This window comes from Bos grunniens, chromosome 28 (genome assembly GCF_055505025.1).
Source record: "Bos grunniens cultivar Pamir isolate PY7600 chromosome 28, Bosgru_T2T1.0, whole genome shotgun sequence".
NCBI lineage: Eukaryota > Metazoa > Chordata > Mammalia > Artiodactyla > Bovidae > Bos > Bos grunniens.
Window position 1 is genome coordinate 30,705,748 of NC_141192.1, and position 18,370 is coordinate 30,724,117.

Here is an 18,370-nt window from a genome sequence, read left to right on the forward strand (position 1 = left end):
TTTCCATTCTACAAGGTTTTTTTGTTGTTAATGGTACAATATATTGCACAGTTAAGAGTTCTAAAGCTCTTCCATAATCTGTGAGATTGACTTTGTAAGTATATTTACAGGAAATGCTGATTCTGACAACAAATTTTAATCTACCTAAGCATTTTACTTTAGATATATTAAAGGCAAGCAAGTGAGTTTTTTTTTTTTCCAAGCACATTAATAGAATTTACTTGCCTGTTTACTTCTCAGTTTGATTTTTGTTCCAGTTTAGGATCTCTGACCTGATTAGTAAGATTAAGAATTGCTTACGACGTTTAGACCTTTGATTAAAAATTTAAAATCATGTCTTAAATTTTATACCCATCTTGAAGATGCTACTCAGAAATGAACCTGGAGTTTAGTTTTTCTGATAGGTCCTGAAAAGTAAAAGTGAAAGTGTTAGTCACTCAGTTGTGTCTGACTCTTTGTGACCCCATGGACCATAGCCCACCAGGCTCCTCTGTCCATGGGATTCTTCAGGCAAGAATACTGGAGTGGGTAGCCACTCCCTTTTCCAGGGAATCTTCCCAACCAAAGGATCCAACCTGGGTCTCCTCCACTGAAGGCAGATTCTTTACCACTGAGCCACCAGGAAATCATCTCTGATATGTCCTGGGTCACCTAAACCAGTCTTCCTTTTATGGTTTTTGTTTATGGTGTCATGGACTACAGCTTTAACACAGGCAGGTGGAGGGAATTCCCTGGCAGTCCAGTAGTTAGGGCTTCATGCTTCCACTCCATGGGGCGTGGGTTCTGTCCTTGGTTGGGGAACTAAAATCCTGTATGCCGTGAGGCGCAGCCAAATAAAAAAACTAAAATAAAATAGATGGATTCAGGGTGTTGGTTCAAGTCCTGTTGGGGCCAAATAGCTTGAATTTACATGGTATCTGTTTGAAACAAATAATTTCTGAAATTTTCTCAGGTTCATTGTCACGAGGAAAACTCTGTGGCTGTTAATTCCTCTCTATCTCTTTCTCTGCCTTCTCTTCTTGCCCATCTTAACTCTCTTCTCGTGATTGTTCTGGGGGGTTGTTTTGTATTTCTTGCTGTGTTTCTCTTTTTCTTGGTGGTTTCTTGGTTCCAGGGAAGAACCAGACTTTCTGTGTCCAGTGTTCTGTTTGGAACACTAACTCTGTGCCCTGCCCCTAGATGGCCAGTCACCCGAGAGATGGCAGAGCAAAACAGGCAGCACAGCTGCTTGCTCCAGGTCTGTCTTTGGGGGATGTTGAAAACTGTGAGTGTTTGGCTGAGTTATATCTGAGGATGGCTTGATATTTTCCAAACGGTTCATATAACCCAGGGACCTCGCTTGAGTTCTGGTAACAACAGCTTCACCATCACATTTTCCTTTGGGTACAGCTCTTGAAAGGAAAAAGCCTTTTAAAATTGAGAGCTTTTATAGATTTCATTACTAGCTGAATCAGTGTTCTTAAAGGAAATACCTTATCAGTTACTGACGGTATCAGCCCATCTGTCTGTATATGAGTCTTTTCCTCTAGGACAATGAGAATCTTACCTTTGCTCAGATTAATATTCTGTGACAAATTGCTGCCTGGGTTGGGGGAGAGATTTTTTGACATTAGATTGCATCCTTTATTGTTTTGGGCTTCCCTGGCAGCTCAGATGGTAAAGAATCCACCTGCAATGCAGGAAACTCAGGTTTGATCCCTGGGTTGGGAAGATCCCCTGGAGAAGGAAATGGCTACCCACTCCATCCAGTATTCTTGCCTGGAGAATTCCATGGACAGAGGAGACTGGCAGGCTATGGTCCATGGGGTCGCAAACAGATGGACACAACTGAGCGATTTCTCTTTATTATTTTAATTTACTTAAGAGCACAAGAATAACACTAAAAAAAAGGGAAGAAGGAGGCTCTTTGAAATAAAAGTGGCAGCAGTTGAAAACATATTGGAGAGACTTCCCTGGTAGTCCAGTGGTTAAAAATCCACCCTGCAATGCAGGGGACGCAGGTTTGATCCGTGGTCGGGGAACTAAGATCCCACATGCCGTGGAGCAACTAAGCCCGTGTACCACAACTATGGAGCCCGTGTACCACAACTCCTGAGCCCGTGTACCACAACTCCGGAGCCCGTGTACCACAACTCCGGAGCCCGTGTACCACAACTATGGAGCCCGTGCACCACAACTAGAGAATCCTTGTGCAGTGAAAAGTCACGCATGATGCAGCAAAGATCCTGCATGCCACAACTGAGAATGGTGCAGCCAATATTTAAAAAAAAACATATTGGAGGAAAACACATCTAATATTTAAAGAAAACTATGCAAAAAGTTTAAAAGTTTTAAGACAGAAATTCATTTTTCTAAAACCAGTAGATATCATTTAAGCTTAGCATTCATAAACTATTTTAGGGCAAAGATAAGGTCTTAACTATAGATTTCACTCCCTTCTGCCTCTACTGTGCAGGTGGAAGACACACCACACAGGTGATTTTTATAGAATGCAAGAGTCAGATGAAGATGTACTTGTTCTGCTTTTTTCCCCTCATAACTGATGCCTGTCCCATTGGGAGTCTTTGTGTCTGAAATGCTGAGAACTGTTCTCAGTCTCTGACCATTCCTCTTAGTTCTTTTAATTACTGCTTGATCTTCCAGAACCTGAATTTTAATGAGCTAGCTAAAAATAGACTTGTCACTGTAAGCACCTCTTCACATCTGCTTGCTTTCTGAGTCCCTGCAAGGTTGACCAGCTCTTTTGGAGTTGCATATAAAAAACAGTTGGAGGAAACCCAGCATCTGTTTAGTCAAGGTTTCCCATGTTGAAAGACAATGTCAGATTTTGAACATTTTGTTTTCTTTTTAAACACCAAGTATGGTACTTTCTGGAGAAGGCAATGGCACCCCACTCCAGTACTTTTGCCTGGAAAATCCCATGGACGGAGGAGCCTGGTGGGCTGCAGTCCATGGGGTCGCTAAGAGTCGGACAAGACTGAGCGACTTCACTTTCACTTTTCACTTTCATGCATTGGGGAAGGAAATGGCAACCCACTCCAGTGTTCTTGCCTGGAGAATCCCAGGGACGGGGGAGCCTGGTGGTCTGCCATCTAGGGGGTCGCACAGAGTCAGACACGACTGAAGCGACTTAGCAGCAGCAGCAGCATGGTACTTTCAGAGCAATGGAAATTGTTTCAAATGAGGAGATGATTAAGTATAACCTTTGGGGTATTTAGGCCCACTGAGCTCTCTCTTTTGTCCAGTGCACCCTCTATGGGTTCACAAAGAGACATAGCTTTCCCTGGGCGCACATCCACGTCTGTATTTAGCCATTTAACCTTCCGAACGCCAGGGCCGCACTAGGCACTTGCGGACGGAAGAGTGTTCAGCCAGCCCCTCAGGTTTGCTCAGGATCTGGTAGGAGGACTCTGGTTTAGAGTTTAGAGCATGGTTTGGGCCCCAGGCTCTGCCACGTTCCAGCTGAACTACCTTGGTCTGGTAACCTGTTTTATCACAGTAGATATGGGGGTTGTCATGCTTGCCTAACACAAGCATGGTATGCAGCACCTGCCTGAAGAAATGGTTTTGGAGGTAGAATTAGGGAGCAGTGGTCATCTTAGACCTCAAAATCAAACTGTGTGCTTCATTGTTTTTAATAGCTTTTGCTTAATTTGCCTATGGTTCTGAAAAATCAGGCCCTGTGGCTCATTCCTATTAACCCCTACTATGAATCAACAGCCCCTCCCAACTGAGAACATTGTAAATAAGGCACAGTGATTCATAAGAACCCCAGTTGTGTGTCATTGAATTTCTTTTATTCTCTTTTGAAGTTTGGAGTACATTTTTTTTTAAGATTTCTTTTGTAATAGCACCATAACCTTATCTTTTAATTGCATAAATAAGAGGCTTTCCCTCTTGGTTTTCAGAAAAAATGTAGAAGGTGTGAGGTTGGTGTCATTACAAGAAGTTAATTATTCGTACTGATTTTTGCCAAGTATGCTTACTAGTACACTCGTAAATAGCATTCAGAATACTTTACCAGGTATTTTTGGTGATTGTAACTTCTCTTCCCTCTCTACATACATTGTATGAATGCAAGTAAATTGCGTGAATGCAGGTAAACTGTAATTCATTTAATAAAAACTGACAGTTGCAAATTTTCTATTTTTTAAATAATTTTTATGGCCAAGGTATAAAAATTTTCAAGTCTCCAAGGGTTATATATGTGCTGAAAAGTACGTTTCCTTCCTTTCCTCATCCCCAGTTCTTCCCTACAGAGATAACCACTTACATGTTCTTCAGAATTTAAATAGGCATTTAATCATGGTTTGATGTTCTGATATACATATATATACATACACACATATGTATATGTGTATATATACACACACACACATATGTGTGTACATGCATACAGACAAGTGCCTCTGATTATGCACTATAATTTTTGGTTATAAGTTAGAAGAATCAGGAGCAGGTTGTTAGGTGTACATTTGGATATACGAGCAGAAATGAGTAAGGTAAGTTTTATGATGACCTCCTATACTTGGTTTAACCAGCTTTTAGAACCAGCATTATCATGGCTTTTGAGTGTCTTGATTTCCACATCTGTGTTTTTTTTTTCATTTTCCAGTTGCAGCATGAGAAAGCTGAACTAGAACAGCATCTTGAGCAGGAGCAGGAATTCCAGGTCAACAAACTGATGAAGAAAATTAAAAAACTGGAGAATGATACCATTTCTAAACAGCTTACCTTAGAACAGGTAAAAATGTATGGTTCTCTCTCTGTATCCTTAATTAGGATAGTTCTTTTTTTTTTTTTTCTCATATTGACTGTTCTTTCAAACTTTAAAAGGTCCTGTGGAATATCAGTGAAAAACATTTTTCACCTTTGTCTTCACACAGTGGGGACTTCTATCTGAAGCATGCCTTGACAGTTCTGCAGAGCACATCCTTACTCCCTCGTGCTCTTTTGTTCTTTTCAACCACAACTAATAAGGTTTCGAGAGATATGTTGTGATGTACTGATTTATAGGCCGGAAATGTTAGGTTCCTTTTGCAAAAGAGGGAAGAATATGTTTTGAACCACAGGATCCCTTCTGTGAAAGTTCTTGAGACAGTGAGACTGTGGAGCAAAAAGTTCTCTTTCAAGGGTTCTTCAGAACAATTAGCATTTTTGTCTTTGAATTATTAGCAGCCTTGTATGAACCTTGTCTTTTCCCACCTAGATTTATTGATACAGGTATAGAGTCCTAGATTCAGTCACTCATCCTGGTTCAGCCACTAATTCGTTTTGTGACCTTGCATTAACTTCATCAACTTCGCGGGGGTCCAAGATTTCCATGTGTAAACAAGAGAAGCACAAGCTCCAGTCAGGAGTGGCGAGCTTAGAAAGGTGTGAAAGGTAGAAAGCAACGGTCCGTCTGTGTGTCGCCCTTGGTAGACATTTGCCTTAGGAGGCCAGGCTGGTCCTTATCTGCCAACCCAGAATCGTGGCCCACCATTATCCGTCCTGCTGGCTGGTGTGCCAGGCAGAGGTTCCTGTTGTCTCTGGCCCAAGTTCCCCTAATGCTAATTTATTTAGCATTTATTAGCATAATTTATTTAGTATTCCCACACTAATTTATTTTCCTGAAGTTGGAAGAGATCAAGCATAATGTACTGCTTGCTACCTGGCTTCCATGTAAAATTCAGTGTATTGACATTTTCTAGCTCTTCATGATTTGGATCCCAATTATCATTTTGATGATTTGGCCAAGGCTTCTGTGCAAAGTTGTCTGATTTATCGCAACTTTAGCATCTTTCATACATGGAGCTTAGTCCATGCTAACTGGTTTTTGAATCACCCTCAGGACCATTCTCATTTCATCACTGTACATGAGACTGAATCTTTGTGGGATTATCAGGTGTAAGAGAAAGTGAGTTTGTTTTATACTAATTGAACTGACTTTTATGTTTTTGTATTATTCTTCTATCTACCTATATCAAAGGATGCGTTACAGTGATTTCCAAGACTTTGGATAATGCTCTTGAAATTTTTTTTCCATTCCTTCTAGGTTAAAGAACAAAAAAGTTCCATTTCCATGGGCTGGCTATTTTGCAAAAATCCAGAGTAATCTAGTCCTACTATTCCTCTTTGGAATTCAGATGCAGTTTCCAAATTTAGAAGACTCCTCCACCTCTCACAGCTTAAAAACATCTTGTTCCGAAGTTCTCCGTTTAATTTCCAGGATAGATGGTAGCCAGTTCCATTCACGTTAGTTTTGAAAATTCTTGTGTAAGCCCCTGACGTCCCACAAACTTGTTACTGGTAATTGTTAATCAAGATGTAACCAAGTGGCCAAGTGGAATCCTCACCCTGGTTGGCATTGTGAGAACTTTACTTGGTCGGCACCTTCTCTGTGATGGCTGTCAGTAACGGAAGCAGCTTCTGCCTTTTATTTGCTCCTAGGTCCCAGAGGAGACTTTGGAACCCTGACCCCCAAAGTTTAGCTGTGGCCACAAGGTGGAGTAGTGGCCTAGTCCGAAAGAGAAGGGAGAAAGGATGGATGGCTTCCCCGTGTTAAGGCTCATTGGAAACTTCAGTAACTAAATGCTTTGAAAACTAGGCACAAGTTATACCTTCTTCCCAGTTAATGATTTAGTCCATTGTAAGACTCAACACTAAAGAAATGGATTTCCACAATGGAGCGTGTACACTGTAAAGTCCTTAACTGGAAACTTAACTTCAGATGTGGGATGAAGTGAAAAAAAAGTGAAAGTGTTTGTGGGATATCAAGTCTGTGTTTTTTTTTAATTAAAATTTTTTTTATTGGAGTATAGTTGATTTACAGTGTCGTGTTTCAGGTATACAGCACAGTGAATCAGTTACACATACCTCCACTCTTTTTTAGAGTGTTTTCCCATTAGAGGTCATTACATCAAGTCCTTGTTTTAATTAAGATGGAGAAATGTAACATCATCATAAAACATTGCCCCCTTTCTTTTGGGTGTGTCAAGGATGATTAAATGTTGGGGATTTCACTCTATTTTGTTTAGCTACAAGTAATTTTAGTCTGTGTTTGGAGAGAACGTTTCTGTTCTACAGTAGAAACAAATCTCGTCTGTGTTTCCATGGGTATGCTCTGACCCTCTCTTGTGGCCATCTTTTGGGATTGTCATCTGTATTATAATATTTACTATATATGTCATAGTCTGTATAATATAATATATCCTATATTAAAGTTACTATAAGAAGAGCCAAGACAGGTGTTATATTACTCAATATGAGGATATATATGTGGTCATGCCTTTGCTCTTCTCTCTGACAACACATTTTTAGAACTAAAAGCTATTTGAAGGCATTTATCCTTTGGGTCCGGTGCCTTAGCACGGCTTTGTTGAAGAGTTTAAATAAAGTGTGGATTTGGACAGGTTACTGGAGAGCTGTCATTTGTACTTCAGAAGGCAGTGTAGGGTCGGGTGGGTTCAGGGCATGGGTAATGGACTTGGATAGACCCAAGCCCAGCCTTGCTGCAGGAGCAAGGAAGTGTGAGGAGACGGAAATGGGAACGCTACGCAGTGAACAGTGGATAGAGGTTCTGCATAGAGGTGCTGAGAACACAGAGAAGATGGCGAAGACGTAAAGTTGAATCCCTCTTCTTTGTTACTGGGCAGGGGAAGAGACGGGGTTTCGACAGTCTGCACGTGTGGTGTCTTTGAGGGCATACCCTTGCCTTTAAAGTGCGTGTCTTGCAGAGGCAGCCACGGAGCCGTACTACGACTCCTGCAGGCCTCAGAGTTGGAAGGTGCCCAAGTGGTTCCCTTCAGCCACTAGCCAACGTCAGGTGACTGCAGAGGTTTGAGAAGACCCCAGCTTCCAGGGGCAACACCCACTTCTCCCAGTGTCCATCACCATATATAACTTTATCCTAGAAGCAAGGCTTTAGAATGAATTTCAATCCTCAGCACGAAATTTCTTGTTGCTCTTGCTCTCTTTATGTATCTGTTTGTGGCTGCACTGGGTCTTCTTGCTGCGTAGGCGCTCTCTAGTCGAGGGGAGCAGGGGCTGCGCAGTCGCAGTATGCAGGCTTCTCATCGCAGTGGCTCTTCTCGTTGCAGCATTTGGGCTCAGTCGTTGTGGTGCACAGGATCAGTTGCTCCACGGCATGTAGAATCTTCCCGAACCATGGGTTGAACCTGCGTCCCCTGCATTGGCAAGTGGATTCTTAACTACTGGACTATCAGCAAAGTCCATTATTTTTTTGTTCACTTTTTAAAAAGGTAATAAGGAAACATTTAGCATATTTTAAGTTTCACAAATAAGAAAGGAACAGTGTCGCTTTCTAGCTCCTAGTACAGTGGTTCTGAGTTAAGAATATAAGACTGCCTCTCTGCCTTACTTGTCCAGCGGGTAATACAAGCCAGCTGATGTCACAAGCAGTCCACATACAATTCTGGTGCTGCTTATTTTTAATGGCTGCAGTGACTAATTCTAGTGAGTTGCACAGATCATCTGTTGTCCTTGTGACTTAGCAGCTAATTGAGTGGCTAGTGGCTTGTGTTCAGGTCTGCTTCTTTGATTGGTGGATTTTTTTTTTTTTAAGTTGGAATAAGATATTTCCTCAGTTCATGGGTAATTTGGGCATAGTGGGTTTAGTTAGAATTCCATTCATGCTGGCGGCTGCCCTGGCAGGCTGTGTTGCAGGAGCTCTTCAGAGAACAACCATGTTGCACGAGCCTTCATTTGCATTAAGGAGAGGAAACTTGGGGCCTTCCGGGTGAAGAACCTGCCTGCCAATACAGGAGACGCAGGTTCGACCCCTGGGTGGGGAAGATCCCTTGGAGAAGGGAATGGCAAACCACTCCAGTATTCTTGCCTGGAGAGTCCCATGAACACAGAAACCTGGTGGGCCATAGCGTCGCAGAGTCGGACACGACTGAAGCTACTTAGCGCACACGCGTGCACAGAGGAAACTTAATGACCCCTGTGCATGTTTGAAGTTTGATTTCACAGACTCATCTCAAATTATGGAAGTCTTAAACTTTCTAAATTATAAGACTAATCCATTGCGCTTTCCAGAAAATGTGGAAAACCTAAACATGGAAGTAGAAACATGAAAAACATCACCTCGACGATAGTCCCCCCCCAACAGCTGCTGTTCATATTCATCATCATCTTCCTTACCTTTGTCTTCTTTTTCCTCCAACAATAATGTTGTGAACAATGCACACTGTTGTCTAACACTAGTAATAACACTAATAATAATGTGTCTAACAATAGTAGAGAAAATTAGAAATACCAAGGGATAGTGTTGTTAACAATATATAGTGTTGTCTAACACTAGCAATAACACTAATAAGTGTCATCTAACAATAGTAAAATTAGAGATACCAAGGGAACATTTCATGCAAAGATGGGAACAATAATGGACAGAAATGGTATGGACCTAACAGAAGCAGAAGATATTAAGAAGAGGTGGCAAGAATACACAGAAGAACTGTACAAAAAAGATCTTTATGACCCAGATAATCATGATGCTGTGATCACTCACCTAGAGCCAGACATCCTGGAATGTGAAGTCAAGTGGGCCTTAGGAAGCATCACTATGAACAAAGCTAGTGGAGCTGATGGAATTCCAGCGGAGCTCTTTCAAATCCTGGAAGATGATGCTGTTAAAGTGCTGCTTTCAACATGCCAGCAAATTTGGAAAGCTCAGCAGTGGCCACAGGACTGGAAAAGGTCAGTTTTCATTTCAATTCCAAAGAAAGGCAATGCCAAAGAATGCTCAAACTACCACATAGTTGCACTCATCTCATGCACTAGCACAATAATGCTCAAAATTCTCCAAGTGAGGCTTCAACAGTATGTGAACCATGAACTTCCAGATGTTCAAGCTAGTTTTAGAAAAGGCAGAGGAACCAGAGATCAAATGGTCAACATCCATTGGATCATTAAAACAGCAAGAGTGTTCCAGAAAAACATCTGCTTCTGCTTTATTGACTACACCAAAGGCTTTGACTGTGTGGATCACAGCAAACTGGAAAGTTCTTAAAGAGATGGGAATACCAGACCACCTGATCTGCCTCCTGAGAAATCTGTATGCAGGTCAAGAAGCAACAGTTAGAACTGGAGATGGAATAACAGACTGGTTCCAAATTGGGAGAGGAGTACGTCAAAGCTATATATTGTCACCCTGCTTATTTAACTTCTGTGCAGAGTACATCAAGTGAAATGCTGGACTGGATGAAGCACAAGCTGGAATCAAGATTGCCGGGAGAAATATCAATAACCTTGGATATGCAGATGACACCACCCTTATGGCAGAAAGCGAAGAGGAACTGAAGAGCCTCTTGATGAAAGTGAAAGAGGAGAGTGAAAAAGTTGGCTTAAAAGTCAACATTCAAGATCATGGCATCCGGTCCCATCACTTCATGGCAAATAGATGTGAAAACAATGGAAACAGTAAGAGACTTTATTTATGGGGCTCCAAAATCATTGCAGATAGTGACTGCAGCCATGAAATTAAAAGATGCTTGCTCCTTGGAAGAAAAGCTATGACCAACCTAGACAGCATATTAAAAAGCAGAGACATTACTTTGTTAACAAAGGTCCATCTAGTCAAAGCTATGGTTTTTCCAGTAGCCACATATGGATGTGAGAGTTGAACTATAAAGAAAGCGAAGCTCCAAAGGATTGATGCTTTTGAACTATGGTGTTGGAGAAGATCCTTGAGAGTCCCTTGGACTGCAAGGAGATCAATCCAGTCAATCGTAAAGGAAGTCAGTCCTGAATATTCATTGAAAAGACTGATGCTGAAGCTGAAACTTTGGCCACTTGATGGAAAGAACTGACTGATTGGAAAAGACCTGATGCTGGGAATGATTGAAGGCAGGAGGAGAAGGGGACAACAGAGGATGAGATGGTTGGATGGCATCACCAACTCAATGAACATGAATTTGAGCAAGCTCCGGGAGTTGGTGATGGACATGGAGGCCTGGCATGCTGTAGTCCATGGCGTGACAAAGAGTCCGACGTGACTGAGCAACTGAACTGAATAATAGTGTATTATAATTTGCTGCCCTGCTTTTAATTTTGTAAAGTAAAATATTACAACCTGTGTCTTCACATTTTAGACAAGGTACACAGCCAGACATAGTCACAGTAGACCCTGAAGTCAACTTGATGGGGATTTGTAGCAAATCTTTGAAGATGGGTGGGTCACCTGAAGGTCAAGTACAGACATCCTGTGCTGTTTTTGCTTAGTCATTCAGTCATGTCTGAATCTTGTGACCCTATGGACTGTAGCCTGCCAGGCTCTTCTGTCCATGGGATTCTCCAGGTAAGTATACTAGAATAGATTGCCATGCCCTCCTCCAGGGGATCTTCCCCACCCAGGGATTGAAGCCAGGTCTCCCACATTGCAGGTGGATTCTTTACTGTCTGAGCCACCAGGAAAGCCCTACCTACTGCTTATCAGGGAGAGGTGGAGAAAAGCCTCAGAGCATACTGGAATATAAGTGAGAGTTTGTGGCTTGGTAGTAAACAAACCAGGGGCAGTGGTAGGTGGTACTCAAGGAGCTTCAGCAGGCTCTCTTTTCAGCTGATGTGTAATTGAGGAGCTGTCAGAGTGTGATGAAGCCAGCTGAGGGGCCTCCCCTCCACACCTGTGAGAGCAGACGTTGAGCTCTGTCAGGGACACAGATTAAGTCCCTCTGCAGGATATGAAATGAAAGAAGTCCTTCCTTAGGCCTTGTTTCAATTCAGTACCAAGACTGTGTTCCATCTTGTCAGGTATTATTTTGAAGCACCCAGATAACATTTGCCTTGTGCATCAGTTTGAACAGATGATGGCAGGGACAAAATTAAAAATGAGTTTTCTTTATAAAGAAAGAGGCACCTCACCATGATCCAAGCATGTATGTCCCTGGTCACGCACTGGTGGAAAAGCCGTTGCCTGTGAACTTGTAGGGCATGGGTGTGCTACGTACTGTAAGGGTAATAGAATGCAGAGATACTGTACTGAGACTTTCTAGTTGCTTGGAATTAGAATGGATGAAGTCAGTTCTTTATAACTTTAAACTTTTTATTTTGATTGGGTATAGCCCATTAATACTGTTGTGGTACTTGGGAGTCACCCATGTATATACATGTGTCCATTCTCCCCCAAGCCCTCCTCCCATCCAGGATGGCACATGACATTGAGCAGAGTTCCATTGCTGTACAATGGGTCTTTGTTGGTTATCCATCTTCAATATAGCAGTGTGTGCATGACCTTCCCAAAGTCCCTAACTGTTCCTTCCCTCCGGCAACCATAAGTTCATTTCACGAAGTCCATTAAAAAAAAAAAAAAAAAGTACAAGAATTTGGTGGGCAACTTAGAAAAGGTATTCTCCTTAGCTAAACATGTGTGGCAAATGGCTAAATCCTGCATCTATGTGTTACCCACCAGTTCCTAATTTATCCCTCCCCCAACCTTCCCTCTTTAGTAATGATAAGTTTACTCTGTCTGTGAGTCTGTTTTTGTAAATAAGTTGATTTGTATCCTTTTTGAATTCCGCATGATACATGATATTTGTCTCTCATAGAGGCTTATTTTAGATGATGAGCTGAAGGTAGCCCTTGATGTGACAGTGTATTTGCAGCATGCACTGTGGTATGTGTTCTTTCCCGAGGATTTCTCCACTGTGTTCTTGATGTAGCAAAAAAACCCTGTATACCCAAGACTTTGAAACCTGCTTGCTTTCCACTGATGGTGATTATTTGGTAAAAGAGTCCCCTAGAATTATGAACCCACTATGCAAATTTGTATAATATTGCACTGATGTCAAAGTGATGGAAACTTAAGCCTGGAAACCATATAAATATGACTAATTATATGTGTATCTGTTTCATAAAAGACCTTGATTTTTCATTATCACTGAACAAAAGCAAAATTTATTGAGCTGGTAAACTATGAAAGTGTCACTTTTCATATATTAAATATTAATAAGGTATTACTATTGTCCTAAAGTTCTACCCATTTCAAAGAACAAATCTAGTTTTTATACAGATGCACAAGCTGTGGTAAAGAAGGTTAGTAACTCAAGGCTGTCTGGAAGATTCTCAGTCTTCCAGATAAGTAGCTGAGCCTTCAATATAATTTCTCCTCTTAGAGTGTATGACGGAGAAGGCAATGGCGCCCCACTCCAGTACTCTTGCCTGGAAAATCCCATGAATGGAGGAGCCTGGTGGGCTGCAGTCCATGGGATCACTAAGAGTCGGACACGACTGAGCGACTTCACTTTCACTTTTCACTTTCATGCATTGGAGAAGGAAATGGCAACCCACTCCAGTGTTCTTGCCTGGAGAATCCCAGGGACGGGGGAGCCTGGTGGGCTGCCGTCTATGGGGTCGCATAGAGTCAGACACGACTGAAGCAACTTCACAGCAGCAGCAGCAGCAGCAGCAACAGAGTGTATGAATTCATTCTGTGTTTTATGTATGTGAATTAATATCCTAAATTAGGAAATTGTTAATTTGTAATATTGTCTTCCCATTTTTTGTTATAAGCATAGTAAATGTTCATTAAAAAATTGTGTGGGGCGGACTTCCCTGGGTCCAGTGGTTAAGAATCTACCTGCCAATACAGGGGATGCGGATTCGATCCCTGGGTGGGGAACTAAGGAATGTGCCATAAGGCAACCACGCCTGTGAGCTGCAACTAGGAAGCCCAAAACAGCCAAAACACATAAATATTTTTAAAAATTGTGTGGGAGCAGGAAAAGATGGGATGATAAATTACCACCAATATTATTAATACTTTAACCCAAGGGCTAACCCTATTTATCTTGCTATTCTTTGTGATTTTTTTGTGTCTTTTTATCAGTATATATATTTTTTCTGTTCTTTTTTTTTTTTTTTGGCCACACTACACAGCATGTAGGATCACGGTTCCCTGACCAGGGACCATACCTGGGCCCTCAGCAACACAGTGGAGTCCTAACCACCAGACCGCAAGGGAATTCCCTTCTCTGTGTATTTCTGGTGTACACAGAACAGGCAGTTGTCATGGGCTGCCTTCCAAAATTGGGTTTTTAAGTCAAATGTTTGGAGTTCAAAATATATTTTCACATAGGAATGATGGTAATTTGGTGGTCAGACTAAAACTTTTCAAAGTAGATTGAGATGATCCACTAAAACCTTTCAAAATTCTGTAGTTGAGCACATGGTCATGCTACAATTCTCATCAGGCTTTTTTGCCAAGTATTCCTTCCCTGACCTCTGCGAGCATCCTGGTTCTCTCTAAGTGGGAAAATGCTCTCCTGAGAGAGAAGTGTGGTAATGTTGGAGCTGTCTTTTGGCTGCCCCCTGCTTTTTTTGCTTTTTGGGTGGTGAGTGTCAGTCCACTGAGAAGGACTGTGAATTCAAATGAGCCAGCTCTACTTTTATACACTAAGTTTATCCATTAAAGAAGTTATTTATTTGGGAAGCATAATAACTCTTGGTGCAATGTTAATTAACTTGCAATGGGAGGAAGAGCTACTGAAGACAAGTAAGGAGTTCGGCTGACAGTCCATTGACCTGACTTAATTACAAAGCCGCCCTCCAAATGAATATTCTACAAATCGGCTGTATCCACTGGTGCTGCGTGCTCATAGACAGTGTAGTCAGCAGGGGCTTGGGTTTGCCTGAGAATTTGATGTTTGGTAATGGAAGAGTGGGTACCTGTGACATGAACACTGAATTTAAAAGGAGACAGGGAAGACTGTTACAGATGGAGATCAGCATTGCAAAAGCAGTGAATGCAGCACTGAGCTGATGTTTCCATTCCAGCAAGAATTTCTGACTCAGTACCCTGTCAGTTTAACACACACTGTCAGATTTGAGGGTTGTTTGATATCACGGCAATGCAAGCACTGAAAATCTACTTAGGTCTGAAACAGCAGTACTGGTTTGTACTCTTTGGCTATAAATAAATAGGCTGTGGATTAGATGGACAGGAGATGGAAGGGCAGCGCTGATAAAGAACTTCGGGAGGTTCTGAAGTTCTTCAGGTGGCAACCAGCTATCAGTCTACTGCCCACGTGAACCCAGGCCTCCAGAGGGTGAAACTTGGTTTCTACTAACAGGCTCCCAGGCGGCACTAGTGGTAAGGAACCTGCCTGCCAGTGCAGGAGACATGAGAGACGTGGGTTCAGTCTCGGTCGGGAAGATCCCCTGCAGGAGGACGCAGCAACCCACTCCGGTATTCTTGCCTGGAGAATCCCGTGGACAGAGGGGCCTGGCAGGCTGCAGTCCATAGGTTTGCAAAGAGTGGGACACAACTGAAGTGACTTAACAGACACACACACTCTCTCACACATAGCTCTACTAACTGGTACCAAAAAGGAGCTGAGATTCATGTTCAACTTCTGTTTTTCCTGCTTTCTTATCTGCTCCTGCATACTCTTGGACTCACTAAGGTACCCCCTGCTCCACTACTTCCAAGAATTACTGGATAATTTACCCCAAATCCTATTTGCCCCTCCAGATGCTCTGAACTTGCTGGTTAGAGGGGACCCAGCTTCTCTGGTCACCATGGTGACTGATCCCCATTCCTTTCCCTGAATCAGTGGTTCCTCAACTCTCAAATGAAAGAGTGGATTTAGATGATTTCTTTTGCTGCTTTTGTTTCTAAAAATCTCAACGGAACTAGCGCAGACTGAGACAAGTGCCATCTTGAGATTGACAGAGAATGATAGAATGGGTGGCCCTGGAAGGGACCTCAGATGTCATTGAGGCCAGCCTTCTCATTTCATAGATGAGGGCAGGTTGCGTGCGTGCATCCTAAGTTGCTGCAGTTATGTCCAACTCTCTGATCTTATAGACCATAGCCCGCCAGGCTCCTCTGTCCATGGGATTCTCCAGGCAAGAATACGTGGAGTGGGTTGCCATGCTCTCCTGCAGGGGATCTTCCCCACCCAGGGATCAAACCTGCATCTCTTAACATCTCCTGCATTGGCAAGTGGGTTCTTTACCACTAGCGCCATCTAGGAAGCCTGAGGGCAGGTTCAGTTCAGTTCAGTTCAGTTGCTCAGTCGTGTCCGACTCTTTGCGACACCCTCAAAACCACATGCCGAGTCAGTCATATGTGGGTAAAGACAGCTTTGTCTTGATTTTGTTTTTTGGAGTTATAGATTTGCATGGTGCATAATTAAAAATAAGCCATTGGGCATTAGTTTCTCTACTAGGCATCTATACTACAAAACGATGCCTTGCTTGAATTTTTTCTCACCTACCAAGTACCCCTTGTCATGTTTTAGTTAAACATGGCAATAGGGTCCTTAAAGGGTAAATGACTTGGCATTTTGTTTCTTTAAATAAACGACTGTGAATTGTATCAGTACTTCAAACCTTGGCCCAAAATGTGGTCAGAGGGTCACAAAGATTCATAGGAGTTCTGTGAGGTGTTCCTGGGTTTTTCCTCCTTGTGGGGAAAAGGAGCTGTTTAATATCTTGAGGAGCTTTTGTGCATTAGCCAGCTCCCAGCTTCACTACACAGGATGCTTCCAGCTTAGGCTGATTCCTCTCCCTTTGCCCATGCAAAGAAAATACAGTGAAGCTGTGTTTTCTGTTGACTGTGTGATCTTGGCTCATTGACTGGTAGAGTAAGGTATGTCTGCTTTGGTTGCTGTAAAAGGCTGCATTTTGTCCATGGAATGGGTCTCACTTTATGTCTACATAGGCTCAGTGAGGAGCTTGCCTCTCACCTGCTAAAGAAGTGTGAAGTCTGCTATTAATACCTGGACAGCTGTGTGTAGCTGTGCAATCAAAAATAATCTGTTAAGTCAGTAGTTGAAAAGATAAATTCCAGTTGGTTGAAGAGACAGCATGGGGGCGGTAATATAACATTGCCCCCTTTTTAAAAAATGATTTCTGTTAAAATTACTTAATATCCCAAGCAGATAGACAAGTATACAAAAGTGATACCACACATTTCCTTCTTCTTGATGCTGTGAACTCTGTTGATCATGGCACTTTCTGTCCCCATCACCAGCCCTCTTTTTCTTCATATCTCTCTCACTGTCTACTAAAACATATAAATGGTTTCTTTTAATGTCTTCACCACTACTAAAATATATTGGGCTGGCCAATAAGTTCATTTGGGTTTCTCACAAGCTGTAATGGAAAAACCTGAATGAACTTTTTGGCCAACCAAAAGAGTCCCCAGAGGGCAGACCTTTCTGATTCCTCAGTTCAATTCAGTTCAGTCGCTCAGTCGTGTCCGACTCTTCGAGACCCCATGAATCACAGCACACCAGGCCTCCCTGTCCATCACCAACCAGTTCTCTGCTAAGTCGCTTCAGTCATGTCCGACTCTGTGCTACTCCATAGACGGGAGCCCACCAGATTTCCCCGTCCCTGGGATTCTCCAGGCAAGAACACTGGAGCAGGTTGCCATTTCCTTCTCCAATGCATGAAAGTGAAAAGTGAAAGTGAGGTCGCTCAGTCGTGTCTGACTCTTGGCGACCCCATGGACTGCAGCCCACCAGGCTCCTCCGTCCATTGGATTTTCCAGGCAAGAGTACTGGAGTGGGGTGCCATCGCGTTCTCCGCTACATCCCTATTAACCTGTGTCTGCTGTTGGTCTCAGTGTTTGCATGTTGCTCTGTGTTGGCTCAGACAGTAAAGAATCTGCCTGCAATGCGGGAGACCCGGGTTCGATCCCTGGGTTGGGAAGATCCCCTGGAGAAGGGAATGGCAACACACTCCAATATTCTTGCTTGGAGAGTCCCATGGACAGAGGAGCCTAGAGGACTATAGTCCATGGGGTCGCAAAGAGTCAGGACTGAGCGACTTAACACTTTCACTTTCTATGTTAATAGATTAAATTAATTGCTTCCCCAAATTGCTTCTTTTTATGAAGTAGAATGCAGTGTAGGGTTCCCTCTACAACCGTTTGCCTTCCCCTAAATCACATTTTCCTTCTTCCCCACCTCCCCAGAAGTAACCAGTATTGTGAATGTGGTGTTTATCCTTTTCGCACATGTTTTTATATCTTAGGACACATTTCTATGTACCCATTAACCACTTGGTAGAATTGTCTTCAGTGCTGGAGTTATTTCTGTAAATGGAAGTATAACCTTTCTGGTTTAATGTTGAAATGCATGCAGGACTAGGGAGACAAATCCGCTTATGTCCTGAGACAACTGGCAAGCAAAGCTCCTCAAACTCTCTTTAAGGAAGACTTTCCATGTGTCTTGAGTAACTGCTGAAGCAACCACTGTGATTGACCTACCAGAGAGCAATTAAGTGTTAACATCAAAGAATGAACGTATCTCAGTTTTCTCAATTAAAGTTTAAGAACTAAATGCACTTAATGTGTCTGTGCCAGAAAATTGACCGTTTCTTTGCAGTTTTCTCCATGGAAAGGGATCCTAGTGTTCCA

At 42.5% G+C, this 18,370-nt stretch overlaps 1 protein-coding gene across 1 annotated transcript in view; it reads left to right on the forward strand.

Annotated features, from left to right (window-relative positions):
* The window catches only part of CCDC6 (coiled-coil domain containing 6), a 112,696-nt gene that overhangs the window by 65,357 nt on the left and 28,969 nt on the right, over positions 1-18,370 (forward strand). The window contains exon 3 of the mRNA XM_086382445.1: positions 4,616-4,744. Coding sequence (XP_086238571.1) covers positions 4,616-4,744 — 129 coding nt within the window. The remainder of the gene's footprint in view (positions 1-4,615; positions 4,745-18,370) is intronic.